General features: G+C 34.1%; 1 protein-coding gene across 1 annotated transcript in view; it reads right to left on the bottom strand.

Moving 5' to 3' along the window:
- PKHD1L1 (PKHD1 like 1) overlaps nucleotides 1–23,793 on the bottom strand; it is a 210,869-nt gene that overhangs the window by 83,542 nt on the left and 103,534 nt on the right. The window contains exons 38-48 of the mRNA XM_044658261.1: nucleotides 22,618–23,605; nucleotides 19,797–20,045; nucleotides 18,791–18,940; nucleotides 17,012–17,186; nucleotides 15,640–15,796; nucleotides 14,989–15,145; nucleotides 13,283–13,362; nucleotides 12,221–12,350; nucleotides 10,191–10,320; nucleotides 7,350–7,591; nucleotides 6,100–6,236 (exon numbers count right to left, since the gene is read on the bottom strand). Coding sequence (XP_044514196.1) covers nucleotides 6,100–6,236; nucleotides 7,350–7,591; nucleotides 10,191–10,320; nucleotides 12,221–12,350; nucleotides 13,283–13,362; nucleotides 14,989–15,145; nucleotides 15,640–15,796; nucleotides 17,012–17,186; nucleotides 18,791–18,940; nucleotides 19,797–20,045; nucleotides 22,618–23,605 — 2,595 coding nt within the window. The remainder of the gene's footprint in view (nucleotides 1–6,099; nucleotides 6,237–7,349; nucleotides 7,592–10,190; nucleotides 10,321–12,220; nucleotides 12,351–13,282; nucleotides 13,363–14,988; nucleotides 15,146–15,639; nucleotides 15,797–17,011; nucleotides 17,187–18,790; nucleotides 18,941–19,796; nucleotides 20,046–22,617; nucleotides 23,606–23,793) is intronic.

Raw genomic sequence — 23,793 nt, 5'->3', positions numbered from 1 at the left:
CTAAAACCATTAGCAAGTACTATTTGTATTGTAAAAATTATTTATAATTTGCATAAGCCTTCCCAATAAGATCAGGGGTGAAACAAGGATACTTATTATGACTAATATTATTTGACATATTAGAAATAGCAACTAGAAAAGAAAGAGAAATTGAAGGAATCAGAATGGATAATGAGGTAATAAAACTATTTCCTTTTGTTGATGACATGATGGTATATGTGGAAAATACTAGAGATTCAACTACAAAGTTAGTTGAAACTATCAATAATTTTAGCAAAGTAACAGGATGATATAAAATAAATCTACATAAATAATCAGCATTTCTATATATTACTAACAAAACCTGCAAGAAGAGAGATACTCCATTGAAACTATAGCTGGAATAAACCACCTAAATAACCACAGATAGACTAAAACATCTGGGAGTATACCTGCCAAAACAACCCAGAAACTAAAACATAATTATAACACATTTTTTTTACATTTTTAAACCCTTAACTTCTGTGTATTGGCTCCTAGATGGAAGGGTGGTAAGGGTGGGCAATGGGGGTCAAGTGACTTGCCCAGAGTCACACCGCTGGGAAGTGTCTGAGGCTGGATTTGAACCTAGGACCTCCCGTCTCTAGGCCTGACTCTCAATCCACTGAGCTACCTAGCTGCCCCTATAAGACATTTTTGACAGAAATAAAACAGATCTAAATAATTGGAGAAATATTAATTGTTAGTCCTACTTAAATATATCTAATTATTCAGGGCCATTCCAATTAAATTACCTAAAATTATTTAATTGAGCTAGAAAAATCATAACAAAATTCATTTGAAAGGACAGAAGATTGAGAGTAGTAAAAGAATTATAAAAAAAGGAAAGAAAGGAAATCTAGTAGTACCAGCTTGTAAATCATATTATAAAGTAGTAACTATCAAAACTATCTGATACTGGCTAAGAAACAGAAAGGTAGATCAGTGGAACCAACAACAACAAAGATTTAGTAATTTTGAATTTGATAAAAGCATAGAGATTCAGGTTTGGTAGTTAAGAAATCACTATCTGGTAAAAACTGTTGGGCCAAGTGGAAAATTGTTTGACAGAAACTAGATATAGACTAATATCTTACCCCATTTACTAAGATAAGATCAAAATGGATACATGATCTAGACATAAAAGGAGATATCATAAGTAAATTAGAAGAATAGGGAATATAATACCTACCAGATTTCTGGATCAGAGAAGAACTTATAAGTCAACAAGAGATTACTTGCACACTTGTCAGACTGGTTAAAATGGCAAATGGGCAAGATGACAAATATTGGAGGGAATATAGAAAAATGGGAATCAATATGTTCCAAAATATTTATTATAGATCTTTGTAATGGCAAAAAACTGGAAATTGAGGGGATGTCCATCAACCGGGAAATGTATAAACAAATAATTGTGGTATATGATTGTGATGGAATACTATTGTCCCATAATAAGTGATGAACAAGGTTAATTTAAATTGGAAAGAACTACCTGGGATAATGAAGAGTGAAATGAGTACAACTAAGAGTATTTTTATTATACAAAGCTACAGAATTAATAGTGGAAGAATAAATTGGGAATGTTATCTTCAGACTGTGAACTGATAGTGAAAACATGAAAGACTTAATTTGTATAAACATGTCAGTCTCCTGATGTTACCTTCTGTGATTTGTTGAAGATAGGGGAGGGACTGGAACATTTGTGGATAGGATTTATTATGTAGACATGAAAAAAGTAAGTTAAAATTATAAGAGATATAATTTGATTTTTGCACAATCTTTTTCTTTGTATATGGAAATGCTTCTTTCATTTGGTTATATAAAATTTTGAATTAAAAATTGAAGTCCAGTGACTTATCCATAGTGGGATGCTGCTATTTGAGACCTGATTTTGAGAGGCGCTGAAGGCAAAAGTAGGATAGTGGCTGGAGAAAGAAAGAAATACTGTTGATAGGATCAACTGCCAATAAATATCTACTAACAAGGCAGGCAAGCCAAACCAATTCATGTATTTAATCAAGTAGCATTTATTAAGCACCCCCTATGTACCAGGCATTGTGCTAAGCACTCTGGATACAAGAAAGGTGAAACAATCTCTGGTCTCAGGGAGTACCAGACCATCCTGAAGGAGGGGCAGTGGGTCCTATATAAATCAATCTATCATCATCACTATCACCTCAATTATTACCTTCTATTAGACCCTAAGGACCAGCTAAGGCAATCTTGATCATTTTATAGATGTGAAAACTGAGGCCCCCAAAGGTTAGGAAACCCCCTCAAGCTTACAGTCTAGCATCCTGAGGCCCAGAACCCTATAAATAATAGTGTCCTTCCACCTGCCATCCCTGCTTCCAGCTACCCCCCTCTAGCTACTGTCCAGAGAATCCATCTCTCTGAAGATGCATCTTGGCAATTGCTTTAACTGATGTAGCCCATTTCTCCTCAGAAGACACATTTACTGAATTGCCCCTCCTGCCTCCTTCATAGGTTCTCATAGCTAAAGTCCTTGACACATGACATATGGTTTAGCATCAGAACCAGATAAAATTTTTATCATCAGAAATAATGTTAAGGAAGATACAGTGCTGTCCCTTTTGCCAGCATTCATTAACAACCATGGGTCTTTCAACTTGGGTTGCTGCTGAAACTTCCTGTCTTTGTTGTCTCCTCCCATTAAAATCAGAGCCACTTGTGCTAAGTACAGTGTTGTAAAACTAGTAAGCCCTTAACAAATGGTTTTTTTTTTCATTTATTTGTTAATTTATTCTTCATAGGTTTAGAGCTGTAAGGGAGCACACCTAGTGGCAGTTTGGCAACAACTGGCTCTGCAGGAAAAAAATGTACATACAACACACTTTAAGCTTGATCTGCATTATTAATATTTTCTATTACTTTATTTCCTAGAAAATCAACAAAACATTAAATAAAGCCTTGATTTGTAGTATTTACTGATTTTGGTGTAAATGCTCACAGTGAAAATCTAACAACTGTCTTTCAAGAACCATTATGAACTCTAGCACACCACATACTTCAAAGGTCAGATAGACTGACCTGCTTATTTTACAGAAAATAAGATCCAGAGAGGTTAGGTAACTTATCCAAAGTCTTAGCTTCAAGAAGCAATTTTCAGGTAGAATATAGAAGCTGATTGACTATGGGGGTGAAGAAGAGAGAGGAACCAAAGATGAGGAACATGGATGTCGCTTTCGTGACAGTATAGATGTTCATATCATCAACAAAAGAGGGAATCCAGAAAGAGAAGCTGAATATAAGAGATTTGAAACTGCAGAGAACTATGCCAAGAAGAGAAGACCTAGAGAGGGAATCGTAGCTAAATATCTACCTTCAAATATCTGAAAACTGCCATGTAGAAAAGAAATGAACCCATTTCTTTCTATCATATGACAGAAGTAGAAGAAATGAATAAAGTTGGAGAGATATAGACTTAGATTTGATGTAAAAAGAAAATTTTCCACAATGAGAGCTAATCAAAAGTGAAATATTCCATATGTGACTCTGGGCAAACAACTTAAAGGCTATCTTGGTATCCTTACCAGTAAAATGGGGATAATAGAAGCAAAAAAAAAAAAAAAGCTTAGGGTTATTGTGAGGATTAAATGAGATATTTTTTTAAATTCTCTCTCTCTCTCTCTCTCTCTCTCTCTTTCATTCATCATTGAGAAGCAAGAAATATGGTTCCCATTATATTATGAAGTCATAAAAACCAAATTTATGCATTAGCCATGTTCTCAAAAAAGTAAGGAAAATAAAGAAAGGAAAAAAATGATTCAGTCTGCATTCTGAGGCCATCAGTTCTCTATCTGGAGATGGACAACATTTTACATCACAAGTCTTCTGGAACTATGGAGTGTCATTATATTGATCAGAGTTACTAAATTTTTCAGTTGACTATTTTTACAAAATTGCTGTTACTGTGTATATTGATCTCTTGATTCTCCTCACTACACTTTGCATCAGTTCATTTAAGTCTTCCTAGATTTTTCTAAAATCATCTCCATTATTTTATTATAGTACAACTGTATTCCATCACAATCATAATTCATAACTTGTTCCATTTCCCAATTGATGGACATCTCCCCAGTTTCTAGTACTTTAGTACCACAAAAAGAACTGCTATCAAAGTCTTTGTACACATGAGATCTTTCCCTTTTCCTTGGATTTACTTGGGTATAGATCTAGGAGTGGTATTATTGAGTCACAGTTTTATAGTCCTTTGGGCATAATTTCGAATTGTAGCCTAGAAGGGTAGTTCATAATTCATAGTTCATAGTTTGACAAACCATGAATTAGAGTTTCTGTTTTCCCATATCCATTCCAATGTGTGTCATTAGAAAGCATAGGGATAAATGTAGCTTTTTCTTAAAATGGTAAGTAATATTTATATAAAACCCAATCAAACATTATCTGTAATGGGGATAAACTAAAAACATTTTCAATATGATCAGGCATGAAGCAAGGATATCTATTTTCATCATCATTATTTTAACATTTGGTGCCAAATGCTACTTATAGCAATAAGAGAAGAAAAAAATTTTTAAAAAGCAGAGGGAATAAGGGAATAAAGGTATCACTTTCTATACTTAGAGAACTCTAGGAAGTCAACTAAATAACCAGTGAAAACAATGAACAACTTTAGTAAAGTTGAAGGATGTAAAATAAATCCATATAAATCATCAATATTTCTATGTGTATTCTACCAACCAAACCCAGAAGGAAGAGATGGAAAGAGAAATTCCATTAAAAATAACTGCTGACAATATAAAATACTTAGGGGTCTACTTGCCAAGATACAAGTAGGGATTATATGAACACAATTGCAAATACTCCAAATATTATGACTAAACAAAGCATACAGAACATTATGAGATGTAAAATAGATAGCTTTGATTACAGTGAATTTAAAAGTTTTTGCGTAAACTAAATGCAACTAAGATTAGAAGGGAAACAACTAGGGAAAATTTTATAGTAAGTGTCTTTAACAAGGACTTCATTTCTCAAATATATAGAGAACTGATTCAAATTTATAAGAATACAACTTATTCCCCAATTGATAATTTATGTTTAGAGGATATGAACAAGCAGTTCTCAGATGAAGAAATTGAAACAATCTTTAGTCATACAAAAATGCTCCAATTCACTGCTGATTTGAGAAATGCAAATTAAAACAACTGAGGTTCCACCTTATACCTATCAAACTAGCTAATATGACAAAAAAGGAAAATGATGAGTGTTAGAGGGGATATTAGAAAATTGAAAAAGTGTATTTGCTGTTGGTGAAGCTGAGAACTAACACATTCTAGGAAGCAATTTTGGATGAAGGGCCATAAAGCTGTTTATACCCTTTGACCCAACTTACTGATAAGTCTGTATCCTAAAGAGATGAGAGATAGGGGAAAGGAACCTTTTATTAAAAATATTTATAGTACCTCTTTTTGTGGTAGCAGAGAATTGAAAACTGAAGGGATGGCTATCAGTTCAGAAATGGCTGAACAATATAAGATCAGAAGAAAGCAGGAAGTATGTGTGTGGGATTTTTATAGCATTTTTTCTGATAAGACCTCATTTCTCAAACATAAAAGGAACTGAATGAAATTTTTAAAAATACTAGCTATTCCCCAATTGATATGTGTCAAAAGATATGAATAAGCAGCTTTAAGAGAAAAAACTTTTAGTAGTCATATGATAAATACTCAAAATAACTAATAATTTGAGAAATACATATTAAAGTAACTGAAGTACCACCTCACACCAATTGGATCGGCTAAGATGACAGAAAAGGAAACTGATACAAAGTAGAGGTTACCTTTGTTTGGTTATCTCACTCAGAATTTGGTTTGATTCACTTTAAAAAGTTGTTTAGAGGGGTATGTGGAAGAGCTAGGAAGGGGAAAAAAAAGTTCATTTCATCCTGCCATTTTGGCTCTGCTCCTGAGATAAAATTTTTAAAGCATCTTGCCAACCTTAAAATATCATAAAATTTCTGGCTATTATTTTTAAGCTAGCTTTACATTCACTTGTGATATGAAAAGAACATAAACCTATTTAAAATGCACTACTTACCTCTACATATTCTATTCTTCCTGTGACTAGATCTGCACTAGGTTCTGGAGCGTGAAACATAATACAGGCTCCAAATTCGTCACTTCCTATTTCTTCACCAAACTTCCCTTGTAGACAAGTCTGGGTAGCAAATTCCCCTTGAAAAAGATGTTAATACAAAATTTCAGCAGTGATTATATAATCCACGTATGCTTTTAAGCATATTGATAAAGAGATTTTGATTCAGTTCATTGGGGCTTTTCCATAAACAATTTAGGTAACTAAATCCAGTCCATTGCATAACAAAACTTTTCAAAGCACTCATATCTATCATCTTTTATCCTTGAATACTCTAAGGTATGTAGGACAGCTATTATTATCTGCATTTTACAAAAAAAATGGAGCTGAGCCTAAGAGACTGAGTGAATTTCTATTTTACAAAGTGTAAGCAAGGTAGGGAAAGAAGAATCTTTGTTTCTGCAGTATCCCACTTATATACACATTGCAGACATCTGCTGAATGCTTTCATAAAAAGTAGATTGAACTGATTGAATTTAAGCCCCTTTTCTGTGTAATGCAAAGAATATGGTTATTATTCATTTATTTAGTGGAATTCATTATAGTAACAGTCGTAACTGAGTGAAATATTCAGGAGAATCATAAACTATACTGGGCTCTATTCTGTAATTGCATACATCCCAATTGTCCAGTATTTATATTTATAAGTAACATCGCAGAAGACATGAGGTACAGGTTTCTTTTGGAATAAAAAAGAGGCTAAATGAGTGAAAGATTGATATCCATTCTTTCATCAGCTTTTCAGACATTCAGCTGATTATGGTCTTATAGATTCATAGGTTCCGACTAAATTATATAGAACATTAGATCTTTTTAAAAATATGCACACACTATAGAATAAATGTCAATAAATTTAACAAAAGTAAAGGACCATATAATTTTCTGTCAAAAAGATAAAAAGTTTCTGTTCCTAAAGAAACTACCAATTTCTTAATGCTTTGTCTCAAAGGTATTTAAGTTTTTGTGCAACCTTCAAAATAACACCTTTTTATATCTGATCATTAAAAACATACTTATTAAAATATTTCACTTTTAAAAACTTTAACAACACTTCTGAATTTCAGAATACAATAATACTGTCAATAAAGATTTTGACCTGCGTTTAAAAATAAACTCATGTATTTTCAAATAATCCAAGGAAATTCTAAGCAAGCATAGCATGATTAAACTAGTTACACTAATTCAGAAAATACCTGTATCAAATCCATCGGGACATGCTGGTATTTTATCATTCCACACCACATTATTGGAGCCCCTCACTAGAATATTTCTTGTAAGAACACCAACTTCTGCCCTTGCTTCAAATGATGTTCCATCAGGAAGTGTGATAGACTTTCCTAAATGTGTATATTTCAAGGGACTGGTTAGCTTTACAGTCATGCCATCCTCAGAGATGGATGCAATTGTATTCTTTTCATTTTCTCTTTGACTGTGTCTGTGAAACACACACAAAATAAAATCATAAGATTAATATGAAAAGCATGAGCATACCATGTGTTTATTAGCTTTATGTTAAACTTAGGGTCTGTGAGGAGATTGCAGTTGAGGAAAAGAGGCAGAACAAGTGCTCAAAGAATCATGGATCAGGTTGTTTGTTACACTCTGATATGTAAGATTGAGATTCCCCAGCCCTACAGTCCCATAGGTATATGTATACATGAATAGTGGCTCAGGCACATAGTGGTATTGGATCCTGATGGAGAGCGCACATCTCTGGGTCTATGCCTTCATATCGGATTATTGTTTCTGGACTGATTCACAGGAAACCAATTATATTGAAATACAGTTATCAGGGGGCAGGTAGGTAGCTCAGTGAATTGAGAGCCAGGCTTAAAGATAGGGAGTCCTAAGTTCAAATCTGGCCTCAGATCTGTGACCCTGAGCAAGACACTTAACCCCCCATTGCCTAGCCCTTAACACTCTTTTGCCTTGGAACCAATATACAACATTGAGTCTAAGATGGAAAGTAGGGGTTTAAAAATACAGTTATCAAAATATTAAAAGTCCAAGTTCACAGACTTCCTGAAACTTATCAATGAACTCTATGGGGTCCCAGGTTAAGAGACTGAGGCTTCCAGTTTGAGATGCTGCTTTAAATCCTATTCTTTAAAGCTATAAGGAAGCTTTTCTTGTTTTTTTTTTTTCCCACTCCCAAATAATGTCCTCTCTGTACTTCCCAAAACATTTGACATATTTCTTTTGTGAACTCATATATTATTCTGAAATGTAGTTATTAACATATGTTATATCATCCTTCTAGCATATCTTGTGTGAACTTCCCATCTCCCTTAGCACCTAGCCCCAAACTCTGCGCATTAAGATTCTTAATAAGAATTTGTTGAATTGACTTAAATAATGTTGTGAGGAGGATTACTTCATTATTAGTTAGGAGACCTAAAAGGAAGGGCTGGAGAATTCCAAATGGAATGGGGAAGCAGGAAGTGGGCTTTGCTTGCTTTCTGAGACAGACTCCATCGTGGTTGGGACAAGCTGTAGAACTGACTCTGGGAGACTTCAGAGCTAGTGGAGTTGTACCCTGATTCCCTGGGATCTTGGAGGGTGGTGAAAGTTGAAAGCAGAAGACATCAATCTAGCAAGTCAACACCGAGTAGAGAAGTGGCCTGTGATCTGGTGGACAGCTTGCAGACTTTCTCTCCCTACCTGGCTACTTTGGATCATCAGTTCTGGAGGAGTTGGCTCCTGGCATCCTGAAACATCTCTGGGATAGTTGTGAGACCCCAAGTTCAAGCCCTCTTCCCTAGCTCCTTAGCCAAGCTGTCAAAACCTGGCAGAAGCCAGGTTGGCTAAGGAACTTACCCCTTTTGACTCCAGTCCTGGGTTGTTAGTCACAGTTTTACCTAACCCCTTTTCCAATCTTCTGCTTTCAACCTTCACCACTCTCCAAGATCCCAGGGAATCAAAGTACAACTCCACTAGCTCTGAGGTCTCCCAGGGTCAGTTACAGCTTATCCCAACCATCATGGAGTCCATCTCTGAGAGCAAGCAAAGCCCACTTCCTGCTTCCCCATTCCATTTGGAATTCTCCAGCCCTTCCTGTTAGGTCTTCTAATAACTAAGTAATCCTCCTCACAACAATACAAAGTTCTATCACATAGAAACTATATTTTCCCTATGTTTTATATAGTACCTAAGAATATTTGCTACACAGAAACTGAGAAAGAAATGTTTGAAAAGGATGAAATGAAAGGTGAGAACTCAATTTACTTACACCAGAATCTAAATTATGCCATTTTCAATGATTTCTCATAAAAAGACATTTCTATGAAATTTACTTTAAAATATTCTATTGGGACTTTCTTGCTAATGTGATGCTTTTGCTAATATACTATTAAAGTATTTTTTTTCAGATGTCAGAGCATAAGCACTTGGAAGTTAAGTATATACTTAACTCTCTTTAGCATCTGCATGTCTATTTTTAACTTGTAAAATGGCAAAGTGACAAAAAATGCCAGCTTGAGTCTTAATTTCTTATAAAAAAAAAAGAACCTGAAATTAAATGCATGTCACAGCCTTAACTTTATTGAGTGGTTTTCTGTCTTGAATCATCATTTGTTCTTTGATAAATATAGGTATATCTGTTGCTTGTGATTTGAGCAATAAAGTGAAATTTCTTCTTTTCTTTAAAAACTCAATATAGTGATATTGTCAGCTTGTTGTTGTTTCTTTTATTTCCCATCTATTAAAGTATATGATTAAACCAAAGAAAGACTTAGAGGCAATTTTAATGAAAAAAATATTTCATGGATTCAAAAGGTTCTGTGGACATCAAATCCCTTTTATGCCTTTTTTCCTACCATTACAAACAATTGGAATCAGGAGTGGGAGTCGTGCCACAAAAAGCAAGTTATAGCCTAAAGCAGATGTACTCTGTTTCTTTAGTGAGCTTTAATTAAGAAACTTTGTTAGCATCTGGCATTTTGGCAAATACTACTTGATTCACTTAAAGTACCACATTAAATGAAAATCACCCATTATATATCATTTTGGTTTTTTAGGGGCTTCTCTTGCTGTACCTGTGTCCAGTAGTTGCAATTACAATTTTATCTCCCACATTCCACGTTACAGCTTCCTGTAAAACCAAAGTGCTCTCCCCTGCTTCTGCAGTCTGAGCCAATCGAGTCCAGGTCACGGGAATAGGTAGACCTAGGGTTGGACAAATCCCAAACACACACAAAAGGCAAATTTGCGTATGTTTTCATAGGCATTCATATCTTTATAAGCAAAATGCTAAGGCTAGATTTTACATTCGTTCATATATGTATATGTGTGTATATATTAACATATGCACTATTATATCTATTGTCTATAAATATCTATTAACACACACATATATAATATGCAGATATTATATAGATTTAGAGAAATATAAACATAAATATAAAGCACCTTCCCTGAATTGTGGGCAGAGTTGTAGTAAGCTTATACCTTAGCATTCTGTCCTTCTCCATATTTTAAAAGATCTAAGTATACCATATAACTAATATCCTAGGACTGATGGCTGAGAGGCTCCTTAGAGATCATCTTGTCCAATTTTTTTCCTTTTATACATGAGAAAACTGAGGTTCGGAGAAGTAAGTGATTTTTCAAAGATCTCACAGGTTAATAAAAAGCAGAACCAGAACTTAAATTCAGGAATCAAACTCTTAAATCAAATAACCCATTCAGTGTGGTTTAGGGAAAAGTAGACTGGATTTCAAGTTAGAACACTCTAGTCTCAGAACCTCTGTCTGCCACTTTCTGTGGGTATAACATTGGGCAAATCACTTGACCTCTGTAGGCTTCAGTTTTCTCACCTTTAAAAAGAGGGATTAGGTAAATTGCATGACTACTAAAGTATCTATGAATTATAAATATATAATCCTAGATCTATAAACATAGCTATAATTATTGGCAGCTAGATGGCACAGTGAATATAGTGCTGAACCTTCACTCAGGAATATTTGAGTTAAAATCCTGCCTCAGATACTTACTCACTGTGTGTCCTTGGACAAGTCATTTAACCTTAATCTGTCTTAGTTTCCTCATCTGTAAAATACAGATAATAATATCCCCTGCTAATCAGGGTTGTTATGAGAATAAAATGAGATATTTTAAAGTTATTTGCAAGCCTTGGAGTGCTATATAAATGCTATTTATGATGATAACAAAGGAACCTTTCAATAAACCTTGTACAGTTATCGTGTTTTTTATAGAATTCAAATATAGTCATCCCCTTTTCAAATATAGCCTGTAACTCGTTTACAGAGTAATGATCCACATATGGCATAATCTTATAGATAGAATGATGACTTTTTATAATGATAGCAGTTAAATTGATAATAATTGACTATGGAACGATGGAATATATCTCTTTCTCATCTAAGAAGCTGCATTTATACAAATATATTCAGTATTTTGTGTGATTTTTAGAAGCATAATATGTAAACCCATGTGTAAAAACTCAGGCTTATTAAAGAGAAATAAATGGGGGCTCTTGGGCTTATATAGATATTCATTCTACAGTTCCCTTGGGGCTCATTTAAATACTATGTCTATTTGTGTGTGTTTTTTTTAAATAATTGTTTGCGAAAGTTCTACTTACAGCTTTTAAAAATATTTTTAGATTCTGAATCAAAAGGTATGATATCTGATCCCAGGTTCACAATGAACTACATATGTAACACTGGGCAAATAACTTCCCTCTAGGTTTCATCTATATACTGAAAGATTTGGACTAGATAATCTCCAAGGTCCTCTCTAATTTGAAAATCCTATGCATTTAGTATGTAGGAAGCCAAGCCAGAATATTTAAAACTACAGCTAAGGAATAACCTACTTTCAGATGACTGACCATTCTCTCCTTCCATATTTTATAGAATCCTTAAATGCCACTTTATACAAATGCCTAATGGATTTCATTCAATAAGTAGTTCTATTTGTAACAGATGGGTGGAGAACTTGAGTCATCAAATAGCCAAACCAGTAGAACAGTGCAGCATTCTTGTCTTTAGCCTCCATTGCTATACTTCTATAATCAAGTCCCTTAAATAGCTAGCTGAAATACCATGAAGATCAAGTATCCCCTCTCTTATGGCCAGAGTTTTTGCTCCATAGACTGGAAGCTCAGGAGAACGTAGGTGTCCATGTAGTGTAATAATTGCTTTGTGTTGGAAGGGAGATGCTTCAGTTCCAATCTAAAAGAGATAATGTCATACAATAAAAATGAGATTTTCATTTTTGTCATGTGAAGCAATGAATACCATGTTTTTTTTTTATTTTGTGTGTATAGAGGGGTGGGATGGGTTCAATTTCATATTGCCCTTTGTTATATTCCACCCAAGAGGTTGGCCCATAATAGAATGACTGTCTAACTGTGCTCTTAAGTCTAGACCTCTTCAAGAAGAAGTAGTGTGATTCCTTGTTGATGATGCTATAAAAGGTCTTTTTATTTAAGGCTGTTGCTCTGAATAACTTTTTTTAATTTATTTTTTATTTTTTATTTTTTTATTTTTTAAAAAACCCTTACCTTCCGTCTTGGAGTCAATACTGTGTATTGGCTCCAAGGCAGAACAGTGGTAAGGGTAGGCAATGGGGGTCAAGTGACTTGCCCAGGGTCACACAGCTGAGAAGTGTCTGAGGCCAGATTTGAACCTAGGACCTCCCGTCTCTAGACCTGGCTCTCAAACCACTGAGCTACTCAGCTGCCCCCTCTGAATAACTTTTGAAGTACCTTTGAACTCTATGATTCTTTGATCCTGTGATTACTCAGTTTCCATTTCCCAAAAATTTTAGCCTCATTTCTTAGCCATATATTGCATGTGCCACTTCTTTTTGGAGGAGTAAGAATGGATTGGTTGAGTCTGAATAATTCTAATAATTGAATTTTGCTACTACTCAGTGTTCAACTTGACTTCACTTTGCTGTTTCTCTATTAAAAGCCTTTATATACTCTAATAATAGAGAATATTCCCTATATCTGATCCCTTTCCCACACCACAAATGAAAGTCTTCTTTCAAGTCACACTAACTTTGGAGGAATTAGGGCTCTTTTAAAAATATACCATATGTAAAGAAACAGTGGAAAGGCAGAGGTGAAGCAACAAACATTTGAAGTTCTTATATGTACCTGGAGAGTGCCTCCATCTGTAATCAAAATGTTCTCTGCCTGAAGCTCGATGTCTGCCTCGTCAAATATTAGACTTCCCCCTAGGAATCAAGCCATTTTGAAATTAATTGTTATCAAAAGTACAATTATGAGTTAGAAATGAAAATGAAATCATTAATAGCATTTAAAGAACATGTAAGTTAGCTCATTGATTTTAATACAGTAAATTTTAATTTCCTGTCTCATCTCATATATGGTTGGGGCTATGGATGGAATTGTAGTTTAACTCTTTAGATCTTTATTTTTATTATTATTATTCCTATTGACTCCCAGAGGAGCATAGGGCCGCAACCATCTCACGCCAACGGACTCTGTTCTGGGCAACTTCCACCAACTGGGCATATCCTTGCCAGGTCTGTTTTGGCCTTCTGATTTTTCTCCTCCCTGGTGGGTTCCATATTTTTTTTCATAGCATCCTGACTGATGGGATACTGTATTGTTCTTTCCCAGAGTCTGGTATTGGAGATCTTTTCAGGCCATCTGATGTTCAAGATGTGACGTAGGCCTGGAGTTTGTTGGCTTTTGCCAGCACGCGATCTGGCCAATAGGTAGAAAACATTGCTCTACAAAAATGTTTACTAATGGTACCAATAAAGATTCAGTAAATGACAATGAAAATTAGCAGTTTAAAGTACAATTCTAAATATATATATATATGTACATATATATATATATATCTCAGAGTTTCACTCTTCATGGAAGTTTTTTCTTTCATTATCATTTTATAGATATATATTGATATTCTTAAAGCTCTGAGTTTATAGTATTATAATAATTTGTATAGCTATTTTATATTATAGGATATAAAATAAGAAGCAATACAGGAGAATTCAACCTTACTATACTATAAACTCAGAGCTTTAAGAATATCAATATATATCTATAAAATGATAATGAAAGAAAAAACTTCCATGAAGAGTGAAACTCTGAGATATATATATATATATGTACATATATATATATATTTAGAATTGTACTTTAAACTGCTAATTTTCATTGTCATTTACTGAATCTTTATTGGTACCATTAGTAAACATTTTTGTAGAGCAATATTTTCTACCTATTGGCCAGATCAAAATAAAGTTACTCTTGGGGGCAGCTGGGTGGCTCAGTGGATTGAGAGCCAGACCTAGAGATGGGAGGTCCTAGGTTCAAATCTGGCCTCAGATACTTCCCAGATGTGTGACCCTTGGCAAGTCACTTAACCCCCATTGCATAGCCCTTACCACTGTTCTGCCTTGGAGCCAATACACAGTATTGACTCCAAGATGGAAGGTCAGGGTTTAAAAAGAAAAAAATTTAAAAAATAAAGTTACTCTTTTCTGAGTAAATACATTTTATAGTAATTTTTTTTTACCACAAAGTCAGATTTTGGAAAATCAGTCCCCAATGGGAGTATAGCCATGGGGAGCCATTTGGTTTAACAGCAATCCTGCATTCCAATATACCCTTAGGAACCTCTGCAATGTCTGTAATGACCCTGCCTCATGAAAAAGAAACTAAAATATTTTTACTGTCACAAAACAACTACATGCAAGAGAAGAGAGAAAGAGAGAAATACAGAGAGACAGAGAGAGAGAGACAGAGACAAAAAGATGGAGAGATACAGAGACACAGAGAGAGAGACAGAGAGACAGAGAGAGAGAGAGAGCGTTTTAGAAGTTTACCTTGAATAAGAAGCATTTTAAGAACAGGTGTACTTTGATCCAACAAAATTATTTGTCCTTTTGTAATTACAACAAGTGACCCTTCCTCTGGGGGTGACTGACCTCCCCATGAAAAATTGGAGGACCAAACATCAATATAGAGGAAATCAGCAAAATCCTGCAATAGAATATGTTTGTGTCAAAATTACAAGATCTTAAAATACTTTATTAAATTTCACAGAATATCTTGGAAACATCATTTTGCTTTAAAGAAACTAGCAGAAAATTACCTAAGAACTTCCATTTTATGATATTTTGCAGTTTAAGATACAAATTTGATCTCATTGTGACTTTGTGAAGTAGGTGGTACAGGTAGTGATGTCCTCATATTATATATGAAGAAATAGAGATTTAGAAGGTTCAAGTGACCTACCTATACATCGAATAAGGAAGGAACCAGCATTCAAACCCAGGTCTTCTGAATTCATATATGGCATACTTTCTACTGTATCATGTCTCTTCTTAAAACATATAGACCTATATTAGTCACTTCTCAATTATCTATATTAGAAGTCATTGGTTATGTAATCCATAGCCATTTGTCCCTCCTCTCCTAATATTAAAATGTGCTAATCTTATTAACTGTGGTACTGTGCCCAATAGTTCTTTTACCAGTTTGGCATTGCCATTGTTTCCATTGTTGACATAAATTTTAGCCCACTGGGAAGGAGAATGGGCATTTGTAATACAGATTATGTGTGTCTCATTGGTAGATTCCACATCGCATTCAGTTTGTCCGATTGTGATATGGACATCCTCCATATTTGAACTACAAAGAAGAAAAACAAACATACTAAGATATTTGTATTTGACCACATCAGACTTTTCATGCAATAGCCTCAAATTCTTTTATTTAAATGTTCAAGATACTAGGTTAATTTCTTATCTTTTACTCTCTATGAATTCATTTGTTCTTATGGGTTATTTTGAAAATTTAGAACTATCAGTTGTCATTCATGAAGTTGCCTGATCATATTTTTATGGAAATACATGAAATAAATGCTCAGAAGGAGGTATCTAAAATGATGAAAAAAACTCCAAGAAATAAGGCTATTTAGTCTCATTGCTGCTCCTTCTTTACCTCTGCAAGCTTGCCTCAATACTCATTAGCATAGAAGGAAAATAGGGAAAATGAATGGACCAAAACCACAAATTAGTACTGAACTATTTTCATTTTTTAGCAGCCTGGTTAAAAGATTTAATTGGAGAGACATCTGAGAGTATTTGCTAAAGGGGATTTTGTGGATTATCTGTGGATTCTAGTTACCTGTGCTATTTATGTTCTCCTTTAGCATGAATAAATAAATGAGAGTTTGGCATATAAAAAAGAATAATTTTTACTTGACCTATAGATGTCAGTTAAGGGTGGAAAAATAATAGCTATTTCCTAATCTATGGAAGGATTTTGAGTTGACAGCATTGATCTATCCTGATTCAAAAATGGAGACAACAAGAGAAAGTCAATTTAAATTGAAGATGCTTTAGGAAGAGTTTCCTAACTATAAAAGTCACTAAGGAATACTACTGAATGCTTTTCTCTGCAGATTTGTAAAAAGTGAAATCTTGTTGGCAGTTGAATTAATGATTTCTTTAAGTTTTAAATTTTGTCTTAAAAATTTATTTAATTAATTAATTTAGAATATTTTTCTATGTTTCCATAATTCATGTTCTTTACCTCCCCTCTTTCTGGGTTTCTACTCCCACAGTTCTTTCTCTGGATGTGGATAGTGTTCTTTCTTACAAGTCCCTCAGAATTGTCCTGAATCATTGCATTTCTTAAATTTCTTTTGGCTTTATCATTCTAAAATATAACATTTATGGATAGTTTCACTAGGAAATGTGTGACAGTTTTCTTCCCCATCAATATATTTGAGCTAGAAGTACCCGAGAGTAAAAAAAGATATGTATATGTGAAGAGGAGGATAGAGGATAGAGGAGGAAGGTAGAGGATTTCATAGGTATTGAAAGCTCTAAAAAGTAATACCTAAATCCTGATCCTTTGATTGTGAGTCTCGTGCCTCCTTCTGTGCCTCCTCTTCTTGGTGTTACTTCAGTGATGACTGGAGTTAAGGAGGCCATGTATGTAAAGGCAGTGTTTGATTTTGTGGAGAACTCCCCATTAGCAACCCTCACTTCACAGTCTTGATGAGCTCCACTGCCTTTGGGAATAAGATCACAATGAAAAAAAATTTCACTGTTTCACTTTTTACCAATTCTATATATTTCTGCAGTCAAAGAACACATGCTATTAAAAGCTGAATCAGGCCCTTAGCTATAATTCTTGACTATATGAATCACAGGCTACTGAGCAACTAAAGAAATTGTCATAATGTCTGTGAACTAAAGTTTGGCCATTTTACTTCTAAAAGAACTCTAGGCTATTAAGTCAGAGTCTATGGTTATGTTTTACCCATTATATCAGGGGCCTTTAATCTCTTTTTGAATAAATCCCTGTAATAGTCTGGTGAAGTCTATGAACCCTTTCTCAGAATTTTGATTTTAAATGCATAGGAACAAAACCAGATTGGGCAAGGGAGCAAATTTTGTTGGAATTAAGTATCAAAATATTAATAAAATAAGGTCCCTGGTGCTAAGCTAAGGCTCCTTACCACATGAGATGATAATGATGATAATATGATGTTGATGATGATAAGTAGCATTAATACAGTGCTTGAAGTTTTACACAATGAGTAAAGTGTATGTTATCTAATTTGATCACTTGCAGACCCTATGAAGTAGTTGCAATTATTATTTCTACCATTTTACAGTTAAGGAAATTGAGAGTTAAATAGGATAAGTGATTTGCTCAGGGATACACAGTCAAGACTATTGATCTCTAGAAGACTGAATTTGTAATGATCTTCCTGGACTCAAATTTCACTAGTCACTGATGCTGAAGGAAGGAAATGCCTATGGGTCATTTTGACTACCACTGATTTTACATGTTTTTGCACAGATACATTGGTTTATTCTTTTGAGTAAGAATTAAATCCATGAAATTTTAAGATGCCATAAAGTCCATCAAAGCAGAAACTGGAAATATCCAGAGATTGAAATGCTCAGACCCAATAATCAAGAACATATGGAATACTGAATATATGTGTGTGTGTGCATAAGTAGGACATCAACAGATATGAGAATTTAGGGAAGATATAGCCTTCAGGGTGACTGGTGTTCTCACCAATGATAGCTGACAAGGGATGTGTTATTATAAATGAAGCAAAAACTGGTATGGAAATAGTAATGAAGAGTTCTCAATTTTGAGTCCTAAGATATGGCTCATTTATGGGAGAACTAAGATAGCATTTTATTATGACTGATCATAAGTAAGTCATAGAATATGGCTTTTGAAAGATATATGAGTCAAGAAAATAATATTTTGGTAGGAAAAGAAAGAAATGGAGGAAGACAGAAAGAAAGAAAATGAGAGAGAAAGGAGAGAAAGGAGAGAAAGAAGAAAGAAAGAAAGAAAGAAAGAAAGAAAGAAAAAGGAAGAAAAAGAAAAAGTAAGGAAGAAATAGTAAAATTAAGAAAGAAAAAATAAGAAAGAAGGAAAAAGAGAAATACAGTGGAAGAAAGGAAAGAAGAAATGAAGAAAGGAGGGAGGGAGGGAAGAAAGGAAAGAAAGAAAGAAAGAGAATCCTACAAGTTCTTCAAATAAACTACTATCAAGCTAAATGATCCCATTATAGAATCTCAGAACAGGATAAATTATGTTTCTCATTTTTCATGGCAACAGTCTCTTTAATCAACCATCACTTACCATTATTAAGTGGAACTTTACAAAATAAGGTGTCACAATCAGATTGAAGTCTGTCTACTTCACATTCAGTGCCACACACTGTTACTGTTGAGCTTTGTGGATTAAACCCAGAGCCAATCACTGTCATTATTAGCCCACCACCAAAGCTACCTAGGGATAGAGATAAAAAGAAAAGGAGAAAAAAAATCTAGTTAGGAGAAATCCACCAAAAAGATCATTCTTAATTATTGTGGCTTTTAGCCTTAAAATGCCATCTAATTGTAATAAACAAATTTAATCACCTGAAATCTTACAAAGAGTATAGCTTCTTGTTAAAACCAGTGGAAATGTGCATCGGCCATGGGTGGGGGGAGAGCGGGGGATGAAGGGGAAAGTAGGAGCATGAAGCATGTAACCATGTTAAAAATGAATATTAATAAATGTTTAAAAAAGAGTATAGCTTCTTAATAGAATTTACTTAAAATACAATAATTTAAATGCTGCCACCATTTTGCTCAAGAAGAGCAAAGAGAAAAACCATTTAAATGATTTCCTTTCTAAAAAGTCATTGATAATTTGATTATATAAAATGTCAAATACCATGATAAATTAATCTTCTAATTTAAATACCTGCTGCTTATAATTAAATATTAAAAACTTTTTTAAAGAAAAATGTTCAGTAGAAAAAATAATTTAATTTAAAGAGAAAAGAATATAATATTCATGAACTTGATTACCTCCCACTTAGTAGTTTTTCCTCCTCCTACACTGTTTTTTAAATTTTTTTTATGGATAACCTGAATGCTCTGAGGATAACACTTTGGTCCACATGATATATAATATGATAAGTATTGTCATCATTCAGGTTAGTATTTTGGGGGTATTAGAGGAGATATCTTTTAGCATTTTAGAGAAACAAGAAAATGAATTCAGATGATAAGTTTTCAAAACATTTATGATAAAATCACATATTTTTATTGCATCAACTTAAAAAATGATCTTATTTTATGACTTTATCATTAACTACCTTGTCTTGGAGAAAGATTCTGAATTGTGAGAGAATACTCAAAAACAGTCCTGGAAACTGCATAGCCTCTAGTCAAATGTCTCAGCATAATGGGGAAAATGCCACCAGCATGCTCCCCAACTCTGCAACGCAATATGCTGTCATTGACCATTGTAATGTTACATTGAGCATCATCTATTGTCACTACAACCTCTGAGATGTCAAAACCAAATGAAGATCCAATGATTTCAATTTCAGTGCCAGTTGATCCTTTAAAAAATCAAAAAACAATTTATGATTTACTTATATGCATTTATTCACTTATTTAAACAAAATTATATTAAAATGGTATTACCTGCAGTAAAAATACAATGTATGCCAAGGTATTCTACATAGATTCCAAATTCTATGTGGTTTACTGTGGACTCAAAATTTAAGAGCAAATTATCTGTAATTAGTTTAACTATCATGGCTCCTCTAACTGTTTCTCTAGATCCTAGATTCCTGAAGAGTTTATTGGGATAGTAGAAAATAGTGGGGATGTTCATTATTAGGTTCAAATGGATTATGAATATTTGGGATTATATACAAGCAAGTGTTAAACTTCGAAATTAAATGTAAATGATCTGGAATTATCATTGCCTCTTTCTTTATGCATCATTAGTAGCTCTTTATTTATGAGAGATTTTATTCTAATTAATGTGCCTTTACCTTTAACTTTTTATCACATATCTTATCTACTAGTCTCTGCAGTAATAAGTATCTGATTTTCCTTCCTAAAAATCTCTACTTAAGATGTGTATATATTTACATGAATGCATACATATATACACACTTGTTAATATATGCCATGTACAAACACATATGCATACCCACACATGTATATATATATATATAACCATATGCATACATGCCTATATAAACACATATATCTGAAGTTATAAGAAATTTTTAGGATGGAAAAATCAGATATTTATTGCAGAGACAAAGGTAGTAAATAAGATATTTCATTCCAAAGATGGAAGTGGTAAATAGTAAAATTGAAATCAGGTCTTTAGATCACATTTTCTTTCAGCTGAATTGTTAGAACCATTCTGATGATTAATTTTTAATCAGTTTTTGTGATTTTTAAATAAATGGTAGACAATTCTAGTGGTATCCTTATAAAATGAATAGAGAACAGGTCTCAGAGTGAGGAAGATTTAGGTTCAAGTGTCACTCCTGACACTTTACTCCTTGTAATGTGTCTGTGTCTGTGGGCAAGCCATTGAACCAAAATGCTCCAGAAATATATGTGCATATGTACATACACATATATAGATATGTGTAAGAATGATATCAAAGAGAAGAGCTTGAAATAAAGATGGTTAGGAGAATAAGAGTGATATATTAATAAATAACACTTCCTTTGCAAGTACATGCAGTTATAATATATGAGTGGAAACCCTCCCTTTCCCCTCTAATTCTTAGCAAGTTTTTCCTTACATAAAACTTAAATTGGATTCTTTCCAACTTCAAAGTAACTGCACTTCTTCCATTTGAAGGCAAGCAGAACAAGTGTAAACCCATTTCTACATTAAAATTCTTCAAATGTCTGAAAACATTTATTTTCTTCTCCAGGCTAAATATCCCTAGCTCTTTAATTCATTGTCATAGGTCAAAAGTCTTTCATCACTGTTTGTTCATCCTTAGGCACTTTTCAGCTTCAACGTCCTTACTAAAATGTGATACTGATGAGTAAATATGATTGTGTTCTACTTATAGCCTTATTCTCTGTCTCTATATCCACAAACTTCTTTATCACAAAGAAGTCATAAATGTAGTTAATGGGAGTTTTTTTCAAGCGTACTTTTTGGCCAAATTTACTAGAAATGAGAATAGCTCTCCACTTGGTTTCAAAAGTTCTACTCTGCCAGCAAAAGATGGGAAAAGCAAGATTAGCTGTTTCATTGGTGGGGGAAAGATCTTATAGTTTTAATGCACTACAAACTTAGTATGAGTCAATATTGTAATGCAGCAGCCAAAAAAAGTGATCTCAAGCTATATAGAAAGGTATAATTTCCAAGAATAATAACACCGTAGTCACATTATTCTCTTCCCGGGACAAAACATCCTTGGAATATTGTATCTAGTACTTGATACTATAGTTTAAGAAAGACATTAATAACTAAAGAATGTCCCAAGAAGGACAATCAAAATGGTAAATCCTTGACTTCATATAATATAAGGATGATTTGAAGGAACCAGAAAATTTTATGTTGCAGAGGAGACAGAAGAGAGATAAAAGCTGATATCAAGTATTAAAAAAATTATATCATGTGGAAGAGGCATTATATTTGATGTGCTTATCCCCAAAAAGCAGAACAAGTAACAGACAGAAGGTGCAGAGAGGAAAATTTAGGTATGATATAAAGGAAAACTCCCGAATAATTGGAACTGTCCAAAAGTTGAATGGCCTGCCTCTTGAGGCAGTAGGTTCCTCCTCACTGGAGATATTCAAACAAAACTACGTGATCACTTGTTGGATATCTTACAGTGGTTATTCCTGTTTTTGGCAATGAGTTGGCCTTGCTGACTGCTTAGTTTCCTTCTAATTCTCAAATATTGTGATTCTATGAATTAGATCCAAAAAGTATTTTTAAAAATTACACCATGAAAAAACAAAAAATTAATTCAGAAATTTCAGCATGTGTGTTCTAGCAATCACTGTTCTGTGGAATTATTATTATGCGTAAGAAAATGCTGACATCATCTTTTGCATAAAATAACTGCATCCTAGTTCACTATTATTGGGTGGCATTGATGAAATAGCACCAAGACAGCAAAACTGCAAAGAAAGTACCTCTGGCTGGGACAACGTCTTTGAGAAGTGGTGTATCATCCAATGAGTATGTATATGACAAAGGTGGGAAGGCAAATGAATTTATGAGGATCTTCACAAGGACAGTTGAAGCTGATCTGGCTGGAGTGTTACAGCATACTTCATTGGGGGTAATGGATACAATCTTACATGGGGCATCCCCAATTGTTACTGTTGTGTTGCCTGGAGAGAATCCATTTCCTGTAATAATCAAAGCAGTGCCACCTTCAGTGCTTCCAGAGGTTGGCAATAAAGATGCTACTAAGGGGCTGTTCACAGTGAAATTTCCAGCAGCCAGGCCTTTAGTCATCACTATAACCCTTAAGGGATAAAAACCAGCCGGGACTGCATTCACAACCACAGTAATGCTTGTGTTGTTAACATCTGCTGCTCTGAATTGTCTGTCTCCAACATAAATAAGAATGTCCTCCAAGCATTCCCCAAATCCTTGGCCTTCTATCAGAACCTTTGTAGATACATTTTGTAATGTGTTAGGAAAGATTTTTGTTACAAAGGGTGTAACGATGTCCAAATAAGAAAAGCTACAGTTTCCTTGGCATTGAGCAGGGATATCATGTATTCGAAGATCTATGTCCACACGCTGTTCAGGAGCAGGGGATGTCTCACACTCAATCACAGTGTAATTAACTGACAAAATGGTGCATGGAAAACCTCCCACGGTAGCTTTGATATGATCAGTAGAAGCAGCAAATCCTGACCCCTTAATGATCACTCTTGTCATCCCTTTGGTAGACCCAACATTTGGAGCCACCATGTCAATATGGGGCAAAAGAACAAACCGTCTCTCCAAATCTTTTGTCAAAGTGTTTATGGCTGTGCCCAGGTTGTGCACAACTAATGAAACCAATTCCTGAATTCCAATAGCCATTGAGTTTTGAGGGTCAATATGACACATGATGACATTTTCAGAACTTTCTTCTATGACACAAGGATAGCCACCAATAGTAACCTGAAAGTATATTAATTGTGAAATGAGACCTTCAGTTTAGATGGATGGATAGTTAAGCTTTTTGATGAAAGGTATATTAAAGTGGAAAAAAACAATTATTTTCAAATGCTTTTTATATTCAGGTAATATAATTGTTGTAAAACAGTAACAATAATATTATTGCTACTCATTATTCAAATAAGCACTTT

Source organism: Gracilinanus agilis, chromosome 1, assembly GCF_016433145.1.
Source record: "Gracilinanus agilis isolate LMUSP501 chromosome 1, AgileGrace, whole genome shotgun sequence".
In the NCBI taxonomy this organism is placed as follows: domain Eukaryota; kingdom Metazoa; phylum Chordata; class Mammalia; order Didelphimorphia; family Didelphidae; genus Gracilinanus; species Gracilinanus agilis.
This window is presented reverse-complemented; position numbering and strand designations above follow the sequence as displayed.